Source organism: Thrips palmi, unplaced genomic scaffold (genome assembly GCF_012932325.1).
Source record: "Thrips palmi isolate BJ-2018 unplaced genomic scaffold, TpBJ-2018v1 HiC_scaffold_15, whole genome shotgun sequence".
NCBI lineage: Eukaryota > Metazoa > Arthropoda > Insecta > Thysanoptera > Thripidae > Thrips > Thrips palmi.
The window spans coordinates 3,566,478-3,587,833 of NW_023144624.1; the positions used below are offsets into that span (position 1 = coordinate 3,566,478).

General features: G+C 65.6%; 1 protein-coding gene across 5 annotated transcripts in view; it reads right to left on the bottom strand.

Moving 5' to 3' along the window:
• The window catches only part of LOC117641457, a 56,495-nt gene that overhangs the window by 18,401 nt on the left and 16,738 nt on the right, over window positions 1-21,356 (bottom strand). The window contains exons 1-2 of one of the 5 annotated variants that reach the window (XM_034378791.1): window positions 17,697-18,000; window positions 15,428-15,886 (exon numbers count right to left, since the gene is read on the bottom strand). The exons of 1 other annotated variant lie outside the window; for it this stretch is intronic. In XM_034378791.1, coding sequence (XP_034234682.1) covers window positions 15,428-15,794 — 367 coding nt within the window. In that variant the 5' untranslated portion in view covers window positions 15,795-15,886; window positions 17,697-18,000. Of the gene's footprint in view, window positions 1-8,700; window positions 8,971-15,427; window positions 16,347-17,696; window positions 18,001-21,356 lie in introns of those variants that run through there. 3 more of the 5 variants (XM_034378788.1, XM_034378789.1, XM_034378793.1) reach the window with 3 other exon arrangements.

The window sequence follows — 21,356 nt, forward strand, 5'->3', positions numbered from 1 at the left end:
GGCACCGCGCACGGACTCAACTGCGTGATGCGGCGAAACATGTTCGGCCAGAATCCAGTACACTGGCCGCGGGAGAAAACGCACCAACTGGCCCAGGCCGCGCTGCGTAGTCGCTGACCCTGGGCGACGTCCTCCACGTCCTCGGCGACCTCCGCGTCGACCGGGCTGCCCGGCACTCGCTGCACGGCATGGCGCTGCACTCGCGTCGACGCGCACGCGTGCCCGGGGCGTGTGAGGGACCGCCGCGCTCTCGCCGACTACTGACTTGCTCGCGGGGGGAACACGCCGACGGCGACACGCCGACGGGCCGCCGGCCAGGTCGGCGTCAGCCAGTCGGGCCGTCAGGCGAGGCGGCGGCTGGAATCAGCACGGCAGGGCAGGCCGATCGCCGACAGGCACGCCTCCGATGACGACCGGGCGCCGCGACACGACTCCCCGGAGGAACGCGAGTCCGCGAGACCGCCAACGACGCCCAAGCCATTCAAAAGGGCGGCGTCTCTCTCCCACCCTCATGGAGAGCACCGCGCTTGCGACAGAGACGGAGCGACGACACGACGACTCGAGGAGCAGCAGGCCCCCTCGTCCTTATCAGTGCACCGAACGCTCCGCTTCCGTTCCCGTTGCGAAGGCGAAGGCAGGAGTGCCTCTGACAGTCCCTTGATCGGCCAAATAAAAACCTGCCGCGCCTGTCCCCCAGCCTGTCCCCTTTTCGCGCACGGGCCTTATCGATTCCGCCTGCCGGCCTGCCGGCCTGCCCGGTGCACTTCTCGCGCTGCCGCAGCAGCCCCCGCCCGCGGCCGCTGCAGCAACAGCCTATCGGTTACCGACCCTTCGCCGGCGAGTGCTACACACTACACACGACTACAGCTAAATATAGGGAGGAAGGGGGAAGGGGGCACGTACCCAGGAGGCACGGTGACGAGGGGGAGGGGCAGGGCGGCCAAGGGCTGGGCAACGCAACGCCGAGGAATGCGCTGAAAGATGGGCGGCTCCGCGGCCACACCGTGAAGCGCGTCGCGTCGCGCTGCGCCGTCGCAGCCGTGGCGCGGACTGCACGCTGCGCTACGCTGCGCGCCCTTCGCAGTGTGGGCGCCGTGCGCGCGCCAACGCCAACCAGGTAACGCGCCCCAAGGCGACGACGACGTGCCTGGCGGGGAGGGCCGCAACCCCGCGCTGCCAGCTGGCATTGGCCCTACGGCCCTCTGGCTGCGGCCCCGTGGGGCCCCGCCACGCCCCGCCACGCCCCGCCACGCCCCGCCACGCCCCGCCACGCCCCGCCCAGCACAACAAAGGGCTCAACCTATTTCTAATCGCGGCCCTGCAGCCCCGCAGGCGTCGCAATGGGGCCGAGGCGGCCGAGGCGGCCGAGGCCCTGCTACCCGGGTTGTTCGCGGTCCAGGTGGTCCAGGCCTGGGCGACGCGGCGACGCCACGCCATCGGCATTCGCGGCACGCCGACGCGACGAGCTCCACGGCGGCAAAGCTCGCCAAAGTCCCGAAAGGGGGAGCGCGGCGGGGGCCTCGGACTCGGCGTGAGCCCCCGGCGTCCCCTCGTGCCTCATGCCGAGCCGCAGGCCGCAGCGGAGAGCGGAGAGGGCTTTGAAGTTTTCTCAGCTTTCCACACAAACATCAGCGTGCCGGGGAGCCTGGCGGCGTGGCGGGGCGGCGTGGCGGCGTGGGGAGGGGCAACACACACGACTATTTTCAGGCGGCCGCCCCTTCCTTCGGCCCTCGGCCCTCGGCGATGCACGCCATGTGCAGCTGGCCGGCGGGCCGCTGTCTTGTCGACGGGGTCCTCGAGGAACCAGGAAGGGCTTCGGCGAGAACATCCTCGACCCCGCAAAGGGCCTCGGCCTCGCACAGCCAAGCTCTCACTCCGCGCCGAGGGCGCAAGCGCGCCGTGGCCGCCATGCCATGGCAGTGTGGTGGCCCCGTCGCCGTCACGGCCCGGCTGGCTACCCTCAGCTTCAACAAGGAAGGCCACAGTGAGTCACTCCGCGTGGCGCTCCTCCGCCTGCTCGGCCTGCTCGGCCGGCACCACTTACGCCCGGCAACAACGGCCCCTCTAATAACCAGCAGGGGCGTCAAACAATGGCTGCACGACGCACTGTACCAATCCACACGCACGCACGCACGGGGGACGTGCGGAGCGAACGCGGAGCAACAGATGCATCGAAGGACCAACCGCGGCCTTTCCTAGCCCTCTAGCTTTGCAGCAGGGAGCCGAGGAGGAAGGAATCTGAAAAATGAAGCAGCCTCCCTTTCGCCCTTCCCTTCCCGCGGCCCGAACCGAACCGACCCGACCGGATCGGAGCAGCAGCAGCCTTCCCCAAAGCCACCTTTATTTTTATATCCCAGCGTATTCCGCTCCCTGTATATCCATCCATCTCCCGGGCCGCCTGCAGCCCTCCGTCCCAAAACGCCTTCCCTCGGAGACTCGCAGTGGTGGGGGCAGCAGGCAGCAGGGCTGTGGAGTCCGGATTCCACCCCCAGCCCGCGTCGCCGCAGCCCCGCAGTCCGCAGCCCAGCCCCACAGCGCGCCTTAAGCCGCGCTTAATTCCGTGGTAATCCACTCCCCGTCTGGGAACAGCCATGAGAACGGCTTGGAACGGCTGCAGCGGCGCGCGATTCGCGGAGCAGAGTCAGCTCGACAGACAGACAGACAGACAGACAGACAGGACAACAGGACAGACACGGACGAGCAGACGAGCAGCCTGCAGCAGCCTGGCAGCCTCCATCCCGGACCTATTCATTCTCCCGCGCTGCTCGCCACGGCCCAGCAGCGCGTGTCCTATCTGCACGCGTTCGGCAAACACGCCCCGTGACTGCGCATAGTAATCCACCCTCGCTTACCGGGCGGTTCGCGTTCTAGTACATCGGGCCTCGCCCCGCTGCTACCCCCGCCACGCGCCGCCACTACCCAAGAAGCGAAGCGCCAAGTCCCCAGCCCCAGGTGTTCGGGACCACGTCGGGCCGCGGGCCGCGCTGTACCTGAGAATCAATATCAGAGCCGAACAAGGGCAGAACGCAGTACGCAGAACGTGGCCTGAAGCCGCGCGAACGCAGTCGTTCGGAACAGCCATCGCGTCATTGTGTTCGGAACCCTGAGGCGCACAACGTACTGCACACTGAGGGTACCCGCCCGCCCCGGTAGAAAGCGGGTTGACGGTTGTGCCCGGGCGCCCGGCGGCGGTCCACCCGGGGGATCAGGGCGCCGTGGAGGTAGGCAACACGAACATGCTTGTGAGATCGTGTTGCCTATCTCCACGGCGCGGGTCCACTGATCCCCCGGGTGGACCCGGGTAACCCGGTTGGTGGCCGCGAGACGGGTTTTCGAGAGCCCTACTGCGCACTGCCTCAGAGAAGTCCACGTCGTGGTCTGCTGGGAGGCAGTGGCGGCAGATGCTCCGCGTTCGCCATGGCATTCCCTTGGTTCCCCAAGGCGTCTCGGCGTCCAGCCCAGCCCAGCCCCGGCGCGGCGCGGCGGCCCCTCGATGAACGGGGTCCTATGGCCTTCCCAGACGCCAGCCGACCGACCACGCCGACGCCAGAGCCCACATGAATGCCATTTTAGCTGGCGGGGCCTGGCGGGGCCTGGCGGGGACGGCGGGGACGGACGCGGGCCGGCAGGGGCGAGGCGATGAGGGGCCCAAGGCGCATGCCGCGCGGGCCTGCAGCAGTGGCGTAGCGAGGCGTGGCTCCAGAGGGGGCTGCCTGGCTGACTCACGCCACGGCGACGAATCTTCTTACCCAGCCGAGAACGCCATGCAAACCACGCCCCGCCTCGCCCTGCTAGCCTTCCGACTTTCGTTTTTCGTCACTTCGTCCCTCTCGCACAGGGCGTCTCTTATAGGTGCGAGAGAGACAGAGCGACTCTCGGCATTACGCTGCTACGCCGCTGGCCCGGCGTACTTACGCATACCGCGGCGTCCGCCAGCCGCCTGCTGGCCGTCTAGGGGACGTGCTGGGCGCGCTAGCGGTCGTCGCTTGTCCAATATTTCCGTCCGCACGCCATCATCATTCTACAGGACTGTCTCTCTGTCTCTCTCGAGCGGATGGCGTCACTGTCCGCAGCCTATGAATAACGCCAGACTAACGCTGCAACGAAGCTGCAGCTCGTTGGGTACTCGAAAACTTACGCCCCCGCGTGCCGCGCACGCCGGCGGTGGATCGGACCTGCTCGCCAGCCCGGACAAGACACCCACCTGCAACATAAAGAAAAGTCACGTAAAAACACGACGTCCCGTTTCGTTTACGACGGCGCCCCGCCACCACTGTTACACACTCGCTCTATGGCGCTCACACACACAAACACAAACACACACACTGCATTGTCTGCCGCGATCAGACCCTGCAAGATAATTCCGAACAGTGCTTCGTCGCTCTCGCGAAGAGTGCGACAGAGACAGAGCGACGAACCGCGAGAGGGACAGCAGCGGGACCAGCAGGACGGTCTCCTAGGACACGAGAGCGCCGCGCCGGGCCCTGGCCGCGTTCCAGCGCGCGTGCGCAGTACAGCAATGCGCATGCGCAGCACACACACACACACACACACACACACCAAACGGGCGTGGACTGCAGCCAGGCAAAGTCCGACAACAGCATCCCGACGGGAGACACGCGCGCTTGGATAGGTGCAGGGCCATTGTTCAGCCCGAAATACAGAGACGCGGTGACGGACGGCGACGCGGCGACTCGAGAAAATAAAGAAGCGCCACAGTTCGCTCCGGGTGTATCAACTTTTCTTTCAAGGATGCAGCGGCGGGCGCTGTGGCATCAGTGGCATGGCGGCCCGTAAGGGCGGCATTTTCGCGCCCGATGGCCCAGAAGACCGGCGGAGGCGGCCAAAATTCTACATGCGTTTTGAGCTCCAGAGTCGCTAAACAAGACGCGAACCGAGCGTGTTCAGTTCAGTTCACACGTTCAGTTCGGGTCCTGTTTGGTGACTCTGGAGCTCAAAACGCATGTAGAATTTTGGCCGCCTCCACCGGTCTTCTGGCCCACTGTGTCACGGTGCGCGCGTCCTGGGGGTGGGGTGGGGTTGGCGGCGCCCCAGAGGGTGCATCGCAAAGAGGTAGTGACTCACCGCCACCCCCGCAGTCGCAGTCCGCACACTCTTCTCCGCGCGCCTGCACATCCCCCGACACCCCTCCACGCCCTCCAGCGAGTGCCCGCGGCCTCGGATTCGGATTCATGGAGCACACCGCCCGCCTGATGAAGGCAATCCCGCATCGCGCTTCACCGGTCTTCGGACAATACAACCTATTTGCAACGTGACTCACGCCCGGCGACTTAAGAGCAGTGGCGGCAAGTACGGCGCGCGGCTGACTACGAATCGCGAAGCCCTGCAGGAGTGCTGCAATTTAATAAATGGCGGAAAGGACGCTGCGCCAAAGTGATCCAATTTGGGCGCGCCGCGTGCAAGCCGCCGGCTACAGGCGGCAGGACGAAGGCCCACGGCGTCGAAGGGGCGCAGCGCACGGCTTGCTTGGCGGCCGTTGGCGGCCGTGCGTGCAGCGTCCTGCCGCACGACAAGTCGTCCACCGCGCAGGTGAAATTAGCCGCCCCGTCGGTCCACTTGTCCAGCTTGTTCAGCTTGTCCAGTTGGCGGCCGGGTTGCGTGCGGCGCCATGCCTCGGCGCCATACCCCGCCCCACCGCTCCGCCCCGGCGCCCACGTGGAGAGCGGGGAGAACGAGTCTTTCTGGCGCAAACCGGCCGTAATGACCGCCGTTCGCGGCCGTCCGCGGCGCGGCAGGCACGGCGTGCATGGACGCCGTGGACGCCGTCAACGCGGCGACGCGCGGCGGCCTCTTTGAGGCGGTGTAGGTGTCGCTGCTCTTCGCTGCGCCGCCAACGCGTGCCTCCTGAGTCAGCCGTCTCAGACGGGCAGGCACTGGAGTCGCAGTGGCCGCCGTTGGACGCCGGCAATGCGCCCTGCTCGACCGACCGGAGGCCTTTCCAGGAGGGCGGGTAGGCCTGCCTCGACTGCGAGCCAGCGCGGTACGCCGTCAAGGGCCCACCCTGTCGGCAGGCGACCGTCGTCAGACGCTGCGGGCACAGGCTGGAGTCCTGCAGTGCCGCCGCCGTTGGCCCGGCCGGCATGCGCCCTGCTTCGCCTTCCACACCGACCGGGAGGCCATTCCAGGGGGCGCCAGCGGGGCGCCGTGGCAATAAACGCACGCCCCACCCCGGTACAAATTTGAGAGTCGTTTTATTTTTGTTTTTCATCGAAATTTTCGGTGGGACTGTACGCGTCGATTCTGGTCTAGAACGTCCGCCTCCCTTTCCACCGCCTGTGTGTGTGTGTGTGTGTGTGTGTGTGTGTGTGTGTGTGTGTGTGTGTGACATGCCGCGACGCAAGAAGGAATTCACCCCAGTGAATTATAAAAAGAGAGACGAGCTAGGCTGCGATAGAGAACAGGCGGAGGCCGCGACGGGGCCGGGCGTGGCGGGGCGGGCGGCTGTGTGACGCGGCGTCACATCCCCGTCACGTCTCGTCACGTCCTCGTCACGCCCAGCGACGGCGCGTTTGATTCCCCGCGACGGCGAGCGGCGTAGCAGGCGCTTTCATCCATCTCGAGCTGACTCTACACTAGTACACTGCGGACTGATTCCGAGTTCCGAGCGCGCGGGGGACGTCTCGTCGGCCTTCTCTCTCGCACCCATACGGGTTGCCCCACGAGTGCGAGAGAGGAACCTCCCGCTCGGAATGAGTCTGCCGTTCTGTCACTGTCTGCCCCGGGGCGGCTGCGCGGCCCGTCGCGGTTCCCCTCCCTCTTGCGGCAGGCCCCGCTCCGCGTCGTCGTCGAGGGAGACTCCGCGGTGGCGGCATCTGCGGCGCGGCATCTGCGGAGGGCCGCGTGGAGGCCTCCGATATTGCGGGCGCTGCCGGACGCGCTGCCTGATGAGACGTATTTAGCTGTTTGCTCTGGCGAAGGCGAAACGCAGCGCGGCCGGTTAGTCATTCCCGGCTTTCTTTGGCGCTGCTTTGCTTGGCGCCGCTCCGCCCGTCACACCGACACCACACCACGGCAACGTCCAGTCCGGCCAGTCGCCGCGACTTGCGCAGCGCCGCCCGCCTTTCTCGGCTCGGCCGCACCGCGTGGGACGACGCGGACGACGGGGACGACTAGGTTGGACGCGGTGGCGCCTCATCGGGCTGACGGACTTGACGGGCCAGATCGGATTCCTTGCCAGCGCACTCACACTTGCCAGCGCCAGCGCACACACACACTCACAGACACACGCACGAAGCTTCCGGCCCGCGCGGGGAAGGAGGCCACTGACCCGCCACACACCTCCCGCGCACTATGCAAAGCAGTTGGCATGGCGCTTGGCGGTGCAGTGAGACGGCGCGACGCGTCCAGTCCCTGCAGTCCTTGCGACAGCGCGGCCGCCGCCTCGTCCATTGTCGCCGCCTTTCAGATTTCCTTTGAAAACCCGAGTTTGGAAGCGTTCAAAACGAGCCGACAGTGGCTGCATGCATTGCCGCCGCGCCGCCCCGCGAGCAAGCCCGTGCCAAGGAACTCCCAGGAACTCCCGCACAGACCGTCTCTCTCTCTCTCGCACTCAGGGCGTCCCATAGGGCACCGTGTGGGTGCGAGAGAGACGGGGGGACGGCAGACTGTCACGGCAAGGGGCCTAATCAGGACGTCCTTCCCTGGCCGCCGTCCAGTTTGGCGACGAGGGAAAAACATTAAGAATAGAGTGGCCGCGCCGCTCTGCGCCGCTCTGCGCCCTGCCGGCCCGGGGTACTCCTTCTTGTTCTCGATGCCAAGTTTCGGCTCATCGAGGCGTGGCGTTTAATGAGCTTTGTTGCCTCGCCAGAGTCAAAGAGTCCGACACCCGGCCGTCCACCGCGACACTGCGACACTGCGACACGGCGACGCGGCCCGGGCCGATGACCAGACACACACAGAGACGCGCAATGCGGAAGGCGCGGCCGAGTGGAGTATCTGGGACGACATTTACTTTCATCCAGTGACATAATGTGCCCCGGGCACTGCGCACCGCGCACCGCCCAGCAACGAGACGAGCCGGCACGCCGATCTGGACCGTCGTGAGCCAGTTTTTTTTTTGCGTTCTGTCCCGCCAGCGGAATGCCTGGATGCAGCAGGAAGCGACGCGACGCGGAGAAAACCGATAGACGGCCGACTGCCGCCACTGGAGGCGACGGGCGGACGGACGGGCAGGGATGCGTGCAACATGAAACTGAAAACGGTGTCGCAGTGTGCCGACCGCAGGCCGTTCCCAGTTCCCACGCAGCGGCTGGCATCATGTGGGTTTGGCAAAGCGGCAAAGCGACAAAGCCTGCAAATTCTGCACACCCTGATCGCGGCAAACACGCCCTGCCGCAAGCCCTGCTGGCCGCGAGCGTGGCAGCGTGTCGCGAGGCATAGTAGACTCGGCACTGCGCTCCGCCTGCCCCGCATCAAACGGGACGCTTTGCTACGCATTGCTCTCCCACACCGCGGCCAGGCCGGGCCGCCGGGCCGCATGAATCGATGGGATGAACTCGCGGCTTTCCTCCTGACTTGCACTTTGCACAAGTAGCACCCCGCCCCGCCCCGCCGCTCCGTGCGCGTTGACTCAATGCAGTGCATTCGACGCGGCTGCGGCTTTCCCCTGTGGGCGGTCGCGGCCGCCAAACAGCGGGGCACCAAGTCGTCGTCGTCGTCGTCGTCGTCGTCCGGGCGTACCTTGGTCCACCTGCAGGTTGATGGCCCTCATCTTGTGGCGCATGTACCGCGCCGCGTTCCTGAGGTGCGCGCGGCGCCGCGTGTGGTACCCGGGCGTGTGCCGGTACAGGCAGCCATCCTTGGCCGGCGCCTCGTTGGCGTTGCTCGGCGTCGACACCACCGTGTGCACCATGGTCGAGCGCCCGTCACTACTTGTCACAAACGGAGTCACATGTCACGCTGTCGCGCTGTCACTGACCACGCGTGTCCCGGCGCGTCACATCGCACCTCGTGACGTAACGCTCCGCGTCCGCCACCAGACACCACCACTTTATCCAGAGGTCACTGTGTCACTCGCCGAGGCCACCACGGCACGGCGCGGCGCGGCACGGCACGGCACGGCACGGCGTTACCGCGGACAGCACGGCGGCTCGGCACCGCCCACTGGTGCCAGCAAGCTCCGTCGCGCTGCAGGACCCCCAGCAGACTGCCAGGCAGCCCAAGCCCAACACTCCGCCGCGACGACGCGCTGCGCTGTGCCGCGCCCACCGCGCCCCTCCGCGCCTCCGCCCCCCGCCGCAGCCCTGGCCTTCCCTCCCCAGTCTTGCCAGTCTTGCCCGCGGCCGGCCCGCCCCGATGCAAGGCAGCGCCGCGGTCGCCGCTTTGCACCCATGCGGGACGCCACATGAGTGCGAGAGAGACTGACTTAGCCCTGCAATCGGTTGATGCACGTCGCGGTCCGGCAGTGCTGGACAGGAGTGCTGGACGGGAGTGCTTCAAACTCGACTCGCGAAACCTCTAACCCAAACCATACCACCTCAAAGGTGATGGAACTTGCGCCGCCACTTTCCAACAACGCCAATGACGACCAGTGCAAACAATCGATGCTCAGGAACTTTCACTCTAAACATCAACGACACCGACATCGCAGCCACATAAACAAATGACAACCTGCAAAACAACGCCAGGCGTATATTTTTATTTTTAGCCATCGTGGCGGCATCTGGCGAGGCAGGCATTTTTGAACCACACGCTCCGATGCCCTCTGCATTGCGAGATATTTTAGTTGTCGTTCCCCTCCGCGCTCTGTCGATTGGATGCATCTCTACCCGCCCATCGGTCCGCCTGTCTGCCTGTCTGTCTGTCCGTCCGTCTGTCCGCCACTCGCGCCGCGTGCGCCGGGATAATAATAACAGCAGGCCGAATGAAATTGAGAATCGGAGGGCGGTGCCGACCGCGATGCATTATGGGGGAAACATACGGTGGAGGAGGGAACCGCCAGCGGAGGAACATTTTCAATTTTTTGTCAAGAGGCGAATTAAATGGGAATGGTTAAACACTCATTCCACGCCGTTTGATCGATTTTTGCTATTTTTAAAATATCTGACTGGGTTTGTCCACGTCTTTCGATCGAGTTTCTCAAAATGTCTGGAATGTTGGGTTCAAGCGTGGAGCGACAACTCCCGTCTGGAGGTCGCGGCTCGCGTCCCGCGGCCCCAAGCCCCAGCCCGACACGGGGCAGGCAGGCCGGGGCAGGCAGGGCCGGACATGGCCCCTTAGCGTGTGCCACACGCCGTCCGTCTGTCCGACCGTCCTGGTCCGTCCGTGCGTCCTCGGGACAAGGACCCGGCAAGGACGAAACAATAACAGTCCGCAGCCACCAGGACCGCGGACCACGACTCGGCTCGGCCCTACCAGCACCAGACCTCGGCTGCCGAGCAGCTTCTGAGGTAAAGGTACCCGGGCCTCGGCCTCCGCGTGCACCGACCACCCGCGGTGGCGCTGTGGCGTCGTCGCGCTGTCTCTCTCGCACTCGCGGGGCGTTCCGCAGGGGCGCGAGAGAGACAGGGAAGGCACTGGCCGTCCTCTGCGCTAATGAGTGGCCTCAGTGGCACCGCTGTTGGCGCAGCACACTGCCCCGCTGTCCTAGCCAGCCAGCCAGACACACAGCCAGAGGCGCGTGCCTTTGAACCGCGGCGATACTCCGCGCCCAAACCCGAGCAGCACCGAGCCCTTGCCTCGCCCTCGGGCTATTTCAGGCAGCCCGAGTCTCTCGAAGCGCGGGGTAGCCGCGGGAGATACTCCGCGTTCCTTCCCTGTGCTGTGGGCCTCTTGAACTCCTCGCCGGGGAAGGCGGCCGCGACCGCAGCGCGACGTCCCGTCTTGTCTCGCCACCAGTGTGTCAGGCCGTCAGGCCGTCACGCTGTATCGGCCCATTGTTCTTGTCGATGACCACGCCCGAGGTGATGAAGGGGCCCAGGATCTAGACCGGGAGCCGCCCTGCCCTGCCCTGCCTGCCGCCGCGACTCCGTGACGGCGTGCCGAGCGGCGTGCACCGGGCCCGCACCAACGCGGCGGCATGGCGCGGTGCCCCCGCGGAAATCAAATCCAACAGCAGCCGGCCTGCTAGCACACTGCTTGCAATCGGCTTGCCGCCGGACCGGCTTGGCGTGGCCGCTTGGCCGCACTTCGCTGCACTTCGTTAGCGCTATTGGCAGGGGACATGGACGGGGGCTACCAGGGGGCTACCCGTCCAGCCACCAGCACTGCGGCGCGCGGTGCCACCAGGCAGACCCGGTCTCTTTCTCTCTCTAGGGCGGCGTCCCGTATGAGTGCGAGAGAGACAGAGCGACGAGCCGGCTGCAGTGAACGGCGCCACGAATTATTCACCGACTTTCTGCATCCATTATTTGCAGGTCGCGGCGAGAGGCGAGAGGACGGTGAGGCGGGCGAGAGCGGCTTCTCGTTGGGGACGGCGTCGGCGTGGCGACGATCCGAGGGCTTTCTGCCCTCCTCCGCAGCCATTTGCTTGTCAATAAACACGCGAGAGCTAATCGCAATCGTGCAGTTTAGAAAGTCCGCTCGCAAGTCCGCCAAGCCTGCAGGACCACTAAATGGCCGATACACCCACCTTACCGAGTCCACACCGCGCCTGCTTCGACCTGCTGCGTGCGCGCCAGGAAGCTAGTCGTCGGCCGCGTCCTGCGGATACTGGTTCACATTACACATTACGCGTGCGCACACTCACACACTCACACACACTCGCGTGCACGCACGTGGCCAGGCTCGCGTACGACGAACGGCAACGCGGGTACCTACGCCCACACGGGCGCGAGGCGGGCTGGCTGGCATACCGTTCGGTCGCGAGAGACACTCGAAAACTGACGACCACGTGAGCGTGTGTGAGAGTGTAAATGTGTGGGCACCTGCCCAGCTACCGCCCCGCCCCTCCCTACGGCCACCCAGCGCCCAATGTCGCTAGCGCGCTAGCGTATGTGCAAAACACATCGCGGGGCTACACTGCCAAGTCCGAACGGCGGCCTGGTACTTGGTGTCACTGAAGGCGCGGGTTTTCAAAGCCCGGCTGAACCAGAACCACAGCCTTGGGGAGCGCCCGGTAGTCAGTCGCAACCACGACGCGGGTGCGTTGCGGGTCTGCCTACCGCCGCGCTGCAGGCTCATTCCGACCAGTGTGTCTGTCAGTCTGTCTCTCTCGCACTCATGCGGCGCCACTTAGGTGTGCACGGCTGGGTCGCGCGCGGTGGGAAGCGGTTATGGCGGGCGTGGCTGAACTGCTGGAGGTGCACCGCCGCCGGCCGGCGCTGTGGTCCTCTGATCCCTGTGGCCCACGCGGCGCACGGCCTGCCTGGCCTGCTTCTCGGCCTGCTCGCCGGCCCGCGCCAAAGGGAAGCACGAACGCCGCGCCGCCGCCTCACTGTAAAAGACGCGGGCCGACGCTCCAATTAACGGCGCGGTGGCAAACCTCGCGTCACGCGTCGCGGCGGCGGCCCGGGTCGCGGGTCGCACCGCACGGCGAAGAGGAGCCGAGAGAAAGAAGCGACTTGGGTAAGAAGGCGCGGCGGGTGGCTCCGGTTTGCATGCTTTGCACCGAGTGCAACACCGCCCTACATGTTGCCCTACATGGCCCGGCCCGGCACGTCGCGCTGCGCGCTGCAGGAACCGGAGGCCGGCGTGGGCGGCGAGGACTGCCCTGGCGTGAGCCAATCCACTCACTTGTCCTGCCGCCGGAGCTGGGGCATGACAACAGCAACTTGAAGGCGACTCCCCAGTCCGCGCAAGACCGAAAATAATAAAGGCAAGCCGCGATTGGCACAGCGGCCACACATGACTCGGCCTCCCCATCCCAATCGGCGGCGCGGCGCGGGGAGCGCGGATAAGCCCCACGCGTCGGGTCGGGCGACGCCGACGACGACGAGCACCACAGCGCCGCCTCGCGGCCGGCGGCCGAACCGCGGGCCGCCCCGCCGCGCTACTGTACGCCGCCACACTGCGCCCCGCGACTGGTGCTGCCGCCTGGCGGCCCGGCAGGCCGACAACGGTGAGGGCGCGGTGCAGCGGGTAGCAGCGCGTTTTCGAGGAGGGGCGCCAATTAGGACTTCCCTCGCGGGCCGAAGGGGCCGAAGCAAACCGAAGGGCCGGAGGGCCGAAGCGTGAAAGGGGCCGCGGCGAATGCCACAAAGGCCGATCGCATCCTGTGGGGCTGGGGAGTCATTAGCACCTTCACGCCACACTCTATTTCGAGGCTCATTATATTCCACGGTCGGTGGCGAGGGGCACCCTCAAGTCCAGGGTCTGGGTCGCCTCACCCGCGCCCCGCTCGCGTGGGCGTGTGTGTGTGTGTGCGCGTGCGTTTGTGTGCGTGTCGCGGCGGACAGATTGGTGTAAAGACACGCGGGGGCGGGGGCGCCATCGACAAAATGCCGCGGGAAGGGTGCTAGAGAAATGGCGTGTCTCTATTCATGTAACCACAAAGTTGACGCGCCCAGACAGCCGGACATACTTCTTGGCCATGCGTAGCGTGGCAGGGCGTGGCCTGGGGGGGGGGGGGCTTCCTGCCGTCATACCGTATCGTACGGCGCCGTGCTTATTGGTTCCGGCGGCACGACCGACGCTATTTTTTGGACCGGAGCGAGAGCACCTTGACGAACATGGATTACACCGAACGTTCAGACGTTTTAGAGACGCGGGGCATGGAAGAACAGGATCTAAAGAGAACCAGGAACGTTACGCGAATGCTTTGACCGTGGCTAGGTTGGAGGCAGTGGCCGGCCTAGGTCAGCCCAATTTTGAACGTTCAGAGAATCGTCGACATTTTGGCCCACTTTGCTCCCAAAACTTGCGCTCGGTCGAGGCGTTATTCCGAGGAGGAGCATGAAAGAGAAGAGGGATGCTTGCATAGGAAAATCAAATCCAAGATATCTGATTCCAACGGTAGAGACAGATGATGACATGTTAAGCAGGCCTGATCGGAAATCCTTTTCTTTTTATAGATTTTTTTTTTGTGGGCTCAAAATGACGGGGCGAAGGTGGCAGCATGCGTAACGCGAGCGTCGTACACTCCTCAGCCCCCCGGGGCACGTCGCCGTCCTCGTCGCCGTCGCCCTCCCCCGCTTCCCCGGCAATTACTCACTGCACCGCGGTGTACGTGTCGGGTGCAGGCACTGCACGGGCACTGCAGGGGCACGGCCACGGCCTCTGTTGTCGTCGGGGACATGCCCTCGGCGCCCGAGGCCCCCCGGGCCGCGTTCGCACCCTGCGCGTCGTCGTCGTCCTCGGCACCACAACAAAGAGCGCCTCCACCCCCCCTTTCTCCCCGTGCGACGCACCGCGTCACAGGATGCCCTGATTTGTGGGCCGCGGTCCATAAGAGGTCGCCGTCGTGCCGCCGCGCCGCCGCGCCGCGTTTCCCGCATCGGAGCAAGCGCCGCCTCGCCGCCTCCGAACTTCCGAGCGCAGAGCGCAGGCCCTTCAGCGGCAGCGAGAGGCAGCTCCAGGAAGCGGATGCAATTACTCGCTTTTAAAAATAGGGAGCGCGGCGGTTCGAACGGCCTGCCCGACGGGCGGACGGCGCGGCGGGGAACGGTGCCGTCGACGCGAACCGAGACAACGCTCTGGGGGACACGTGCATGAGTGATTGTCCGCGACCATCGAATCTCAGTGTTCGGCCCGAACCCCCCTGGGCGATGACGGTAACAGCGAGAACAGCCTGAGGGAAGGCATTCCCTGGAGTGGGTCGCGCAGCCCGGCGCAGCCCGGCGCAGCCCCTATGATTGCCCTGGCCGCGTCAATGACCGCCAGCCGCGCCAAGTGCAGGACGCCCACGCCCACGAGGGGCGGGGCGCGCGACGCCGGGACTCGAACCTACGCCCGCCGCCCTCCCGCACTGCCAGTTGTGCCAGGGGGTCACTCACTCACTAGCTCACTAACTCTTTCACACACACACGCGCTCGTAAAGCAACAATTATTGATAGAAAGGTGGACAAAAGTTGTTTGCTCCGGGCGACACGGCCCCGCAGCAGGTGGTGCATGCGTAATCTCGGCCCTCCACGACCAGAAACGTAACAACAACAACAACAGCTACAACAACAACATCAACAAACCAACAACAACACAAGACAATACGCCGCCCACGCGGCCACGCGCCCTCTGAGGGGTAAAAATACACGGTGGCCTGTAAGGCGTAAAACGGGAAGGGTCTTGAGAAAATAAGCGCTTTCACCCGAAAGCTCACATCGAGGAGGTGCTCTCGATGTGAGACGCAAATACTCTCGGATTAGGAACTAATTTTGTTGTTTTTTAGTGTGAGCTCTCGTGTTGTTTCGGAGTTCGAGACTACCAGAATAATAAACTGGTAGTCGCCGGTCCGAACGATCGAACTCCAGCCTCCTGGTTAGTGGTTGCAGTGCGCGAGGCGGTGCGCAAGGTTAGTCGTTAGTCGGTTCCTCACCTTTCCTGCGCTTCTCCTTCTCCTCCAGCTTGTGGCGCTTGCGGCGGTGCCACTCCAGCATGCGGTGCTGCGTCCGCCAGACGTTGTTGACATTGTTGACGCGCTTGTTGAGGTTGTTGCGGTACTCCGTCACCTCATTGTTCTTGCTGTTGTTGTTCTTGTCATGATTAATGTTCCGGAACAACAACTTGTCCTTCTCATTCTTGAGCGTGCTGTTGTTCCTGTTGATGTTCTTCTTGCTGAGGCCGTACCGGGCCGGCGGCGAGGTGCCGGCGGCGGGGGCGGCGTTGACGGCGGCCTCGCAGGCCCCGTCCCGCCCCGTCATCTGCTCGACGATCTTCATGATGACGCAGAGCGCGGCCAGCATGGTGCTAGGGTGCCCGGGTGGCGCCCTCGGGCGGCCACGCCTCAGGGGGCGTCATGGCGAGAGGACGTGGGGCACTCTAGGACGGCGGCGATCTGGGTGGGGTGGCCGTGGCCGTCAAAAAGAACATCAATGGCTGGCGGTTGACGCGCAGGGTGGCCGCCGGGTACCAACGGGTGGGTTCGGTTCGGTTCTGTTTCGGTGGCACCGACTGTGCCTCTGCGGTGCGGTACTTTCTCGCTTCCGGCGAACCATGACCGAGTTTAAACCTCGGCGAATGAAAACCGCCCCTCTGCTTTACGACCAGCCGTCGGTCGTCTGGCAAGTCAGCTCGGCGCATCACTGTGTGGGAACCGAAGGCCCCGCGCCATGAGGCCATAAGCCATAAGGCCCTGCTGTTTCGCCTCGCCAGCCTCGCCAGCCTCGCCGATCGAAGCAGAGTACATGTCACGTGGCCCGCGTAGCGTTGGCCCGTTCGCGCCGGTCCCCACATGACGCAGCTGCTCGCTCGCAGTCATCATCGAGTCAAGTCCTTTCTGCCCAAGGCTGCCCCGCGCCCCGCCACGCCGCCCCGCCCCGCCGCGCCGAAGCCCTCATGAATGACCCTAAACCCGCCGCGGCTTGCTTGCTTCGCGTTCTTTCTTGTTGAGAAATTATGTTGAGAACTCGTCTGGTCCTTCCCATTCGGCTGTGGGGAAACACATCCCACGTCGTCTGCTGTGCGGTCCGTCCGCCAGCATCACCGCGGCCAGCATCCCGCGCCTTATCGACGACACGCTGGTCATGGCGGAGCGGTGCCGGCCCGCGGGTCACCCCGGGAGGAGAAGGGGGAGGGGGAGCTTGATAAGCGGGCGGTGTCGCCGTGGTCGCCGCGACAGCAAATACATATACAGCGTGCCCGGCGGCCGCTCGGTCCGTTCCTTTCTCCGCGACAGTGTTGCCAACCCGGCGTGCACTCCGTGTACACGCCAAACAAGCGGCCCTGCTCGGCAAACAGTGCAAGCACACTGCAACCCTTCATCGGGGCGGGCCGGCCCAGTGGGCAGTCTCGCCGCCGCGGTCGCCACTATCGGCATCCACGCCGACGGGGTCCCGCCGGCCACCGTGTGCACCGTGCGGCGCGGTGTGCCAACCCAAAGCCAAACCGGACGCGGTCCTTCGTCCTTGGCGAGGCCCCGTGCTCCCCATCCCACCCCCAGCAGCGCGAGCAGCGCCCAGCCCGCCGGCATGTGGCTGGCGGACCGGCCCGGTAACCCAAATGCAAAGCCGTCCCCAGGTGCCCGCTATTGAAGCCGGCACACATCGGTACCCGCCCCTACCCGCCCCTGCCTTCCGCGACGCCGAGCCGGCAGGTACCCCCAACCCGCCCCCAACCCACCCGCCCCCACGACACGCGTTTACTCCCCCCCCCCCCCCCACCCCTCCCCCACGGGTGGTCCAACGGTCCAACGCCCGAGTAGCCCGCGGCCAGCTTGAAAATAGCCACGCAGGAGTCGCGCACCCCGTCCTCCCCCGTGCCCCCGACCGCCACACGCACGGGCCCCTCCCCTCCCCTCCCCTCCCGCCGTGGTATTGTCCTCCCAAAGGGCGCCCGCATTCTGTCCGCGAATCACGTAACGCTGCAGCCGCATGCCGCTGCACGGCGTGGGCGCGGCGGCGTGGGCAGGGGAGCTGATTGGCCAGGCGCAGCGCGGGGCGATGCTGCCCACACAGCGGGCTGGGGTTCGAATCCCGGCGAAGGCAGGCGCGTTTTTTGCCGTTTTCGGGCCGGCGCTGCTGTTGACGGGTAGTGCGGCGCGGTAGTCCCTCGCGCGCTGTGGCGCGCTGCCGGCGTGGTGGGCGTGGGGGGCGGGCCTGCCGACACCGTCACCGTCTAACTTGTTGCTCACTCTCTGCTCAACTCACATTGCACCACTTAGAACAACAACAACACCACGTTCGAACACTAGCACTGCACTTCACTGTTGCGCGCACACCTACGCGACGACACACGCACACACTCACTCGCGACGGCACTACCCACGCGGGGGCAAGAGTCACTCCACCGGACACACGAGACACGATACGCGACTAGGGAGGGTCCTGGACGCGGCCAAAGAGCACTGGGGATGCCGCAAGCCGAAGCCGACTCGAAGGCTTTCGCGCTTTCGCTCGGCTTTCACGTGCGCTCGCTTCGGTTCGACCGGGGCCTCTGCTTGGCTCGGCCTTTGCCCACCCAGGGCCACGCTGACGACGGCGTCCTGGCGAGCGGCCCGCTTGCCCGCGCGGCGGAGGGGCGGGGCGGGGAAGGCGGCGGGGCGGGGACGGGGGCCTTCCCGCCGCCGGCAGGCCGGCAGCCACAGGGACGCGTCCGAACCTCTTATCGCCATGCCGGGTCCGCGGCGGCCGCGGCAGCGGGAGTGAGCGGGACGGACGACGCCGTTGGCCGTCACCAGGGAGCCTGTGGGACCGCGGGGCACGCACAGGATGCGGGCTGGAGGGGGACAAGTCGAGCCCCTCTCATGGAGCGCGCAGCCGCGCAGCACGCATCGTGAAAAATGGGATAGTCCAGAGCAACGCGCTCGGCAACCCTTGTCGCAGTGACGCGGGTGGAGTGACGCACCCCAGAGAGGTGTTGGCCAAATCGTCCTCCCGGTCACTTTCGCCTTCGAGCACGGTGCGCTGCATGGCCTGCTGCAGGACGCGCCGCCGTCACGCGCCCAGAGAACGTCACGGAGCACACGGCGCGCTGACGGTGCGCGGCGAGTCATGCGAGAGGCGCGTCGATGCAACTGTAGTGCACCACCCGCCGCGCCCCGCCGCGCCCCGCCACCCGAAGCAGGCAAAGCAGGGCCAGACACATGTGTTTGGTCGCAGCAAATTGAGCCCATCATTAGTATGCAGCGGCGACGCGCGGCGCATCCGCAGGCCCCCTCCGAATCCCTCCCCCTTGGTCCCCATGGTGCAGCGGCAGCGCGGCATAACTGCTGACGACGACGTCACGACGCCGACGACGTCGGTCGCACAATCAAGAGGAGGAAATCAGCGTTGCCAGGCCGGCTGGCTAGAGGCCGCAGAGGAAGGAAGGCTTATGCGCGAGTTCCGAAAAAGCTAAACCCAGACCCAGACCCAGTGGCGTCGGCAGTGAACTGGCTCGGCCTCAATGATCCCCGGGGCGAGGCGTTGTCTGTCCAAATGCAGAGCGACTTGTTTGTTTGTGCGAGGCCCCTATCCCAACGCCGCGCTGCGCCGCGTCGAGGTGAGGTGAGGCGGCGTGGGCTGACCTGGGGCCACACCAGGCCGACGCCAGGACGACGACGGCGCCGTGGAAGGCTCCAAGAGGGCCCTTTACCTCGGAGATCGAGTCCTCGTGGCGCAGGGCCATGAGACAGACTGATTCAGGGAGTCGTTTTCGTCGCTCTGTCTCCCTCGCACTCACGGGGCGACCCGTATAGGTGCGAGAGAGTCAGCGACTAAAACGACTCCCCGAATCAGTCTGCAGGGCAGGGCCAGGCAGGGCGAGGCAGGGCCAGGCAGGGCCTCTGCAGGACGGGCACGGGAATAGCAAACGGCCGCACGGCGTGGCGCAGAAAGCTGCCACTCGAGGAAAAGGGGAAATGGCGAGGGGGGTGGGGGTCGGGGGCAAACCGCGCCAACCAGCGTCGCCGAAGCCAGAGCCAGCCGCAGCACACATGCACACTCGCCTGTGTGAGTTTGGCCCTGCCCCTGCTCGCAGCAGCGAAGGGGGACATTTTGATTCTCCTCACACTCGCACTCTCTCGCACTCACTCACTCACACATGCGTGAGGCTTTTGACGGCACAGACAGTCCTGGGCCGCGTCCTCACGCAAAGCCCGCGCTAAGCTGCGCGCTTGGTGCTTCGCGATGGCCCGGCGGCCCAGCCCGGTCCCGGTTCGGCCCGCCACAGTAAATCACTCCGCGACGCAGCGCAGCGCCTTGCAAAACCGACACGAGAACGAGAACCGCGAGAACCTGCCCAGAGTTACGGCCGGCGGCCGGCCCCACTCGACAACAAGTTTTAATCGAACGCCACCGCCGAAGGAAGCTCTTCCAAGTTTGAACAGCGCCCGGCGAGAGGGGCGGCCCGACGTGCTTCGGCCCGACCGCCATCCCGGAGGCCGCCGTCCACGCCCTTCACCTGGTGCGCGTGCTCTTCCATGATGCAGCAGTGCTCCAGGTGCGCGGCGTGCGCGGTGCCGCAGCAGGCGAAGCAGGGCGTCGTGGACGCGGCGCGGACGGCGCGGGCGTCGCGGGGCAGGGCGACCCACAGACGATACCACAGTGACACCAACTGACGACGCGCCGGGGGCCGGGGGCTCGACTCGACGGGACCCTGGCGGCGTTCAGGGCTGCGGGGCGTGGCGGGGTGCGGCGGGGCGCGGCGGGGCGCGGCGGTGGCAGAGTGGTGTGAACCGCCCCAGAACGCCGGGCCGCTCAGAGTTGGTCCATCTTCTTCGTTAGGCAAGGAGGGGGAAAATGAGAGAGACGGATGACTGAGGGCCAGGCGGACGCCAGGGCGGACGCCAGGCGGACGCAGGAGCGGTACGAAGTACGAGGGGACGAATAATGGTAAAGAGAGGCTGGCGCGGCGCCAGGGAGGCATGTGTGTGTGTATGTAACTTAGGTGAGTTTGTGTGCGTGAGTTTGTGAGTTTGTGAGGGCATGACGTGTTTGTGTGTGTGTGCGTTTGCGCGCGCGCGGGACATTCTGCACAGGTCCCCGGCCTGCATGCCCTTCCCCGCGGAGACCCTGCGGGGTGTCCATTCCGGCTCCTCAACGCCGCATAACAATTGACAATCCATCCGATCGCTTGTCAACAAGTCCTCTGTCCTCTGCCAAAGTCGTGTCGACATTCCGGTCCTGCCTCTCCCCCTCCCCTCTCCCCCCTCCGCCCGCCCGGACCGCCGCTGCCCGCGCGACGCTCGAGTCCGGCGGGCGGGCCTACCGCGGCACCTGCAGGCGCCTCGCCTCGCCTTCCTGCAGTCCCATTGCGCTGCCCGCACTCCTCGCTCTGTTCTCTCGCACTCGTGGAGCGTGCCGTAGGGGAGCGAGAGAGACAGAGCCAAAAGTGCGCGCAGCGGAATCGCACTACTGGTGCAGCGTAGTGCGGCGTGGCGGGGGAAGGGCAAGGGCTCTGCGCCGCTCTGCGTGGCGGCCAGGTCATCGACTTGGCGGGTGCCGACTTGGACTTCGTGCACTACACGTCGAACTGTCCAGCTTCCTTCAGCTTGGACTTGGAGGCCCAACACCTGGCCGGGTCATTGGCCACGACTGTATTTGTGTCGGTCTGTGTGTGTGTGTCTTTGTGTGTGCGCGTGTGCGTGTCAAGATGATCCGGCCCCTCGATGCGCGCGATGCACCACACACACACACACACACGCACAGACACTGACACACGATGCGGCCGGCGCGGAATGGAAATAGCACCACGCGGCATCCAAGCGCCGCGACACGCGCGTGCGTACTACGAGCACGCATTACACTAGACTAGACACTACCGCCACTACCGCGAGCCTCGCTGAAAAATTCCCCATACGGATCCAACACAGAACGAGAAGGGTAAGG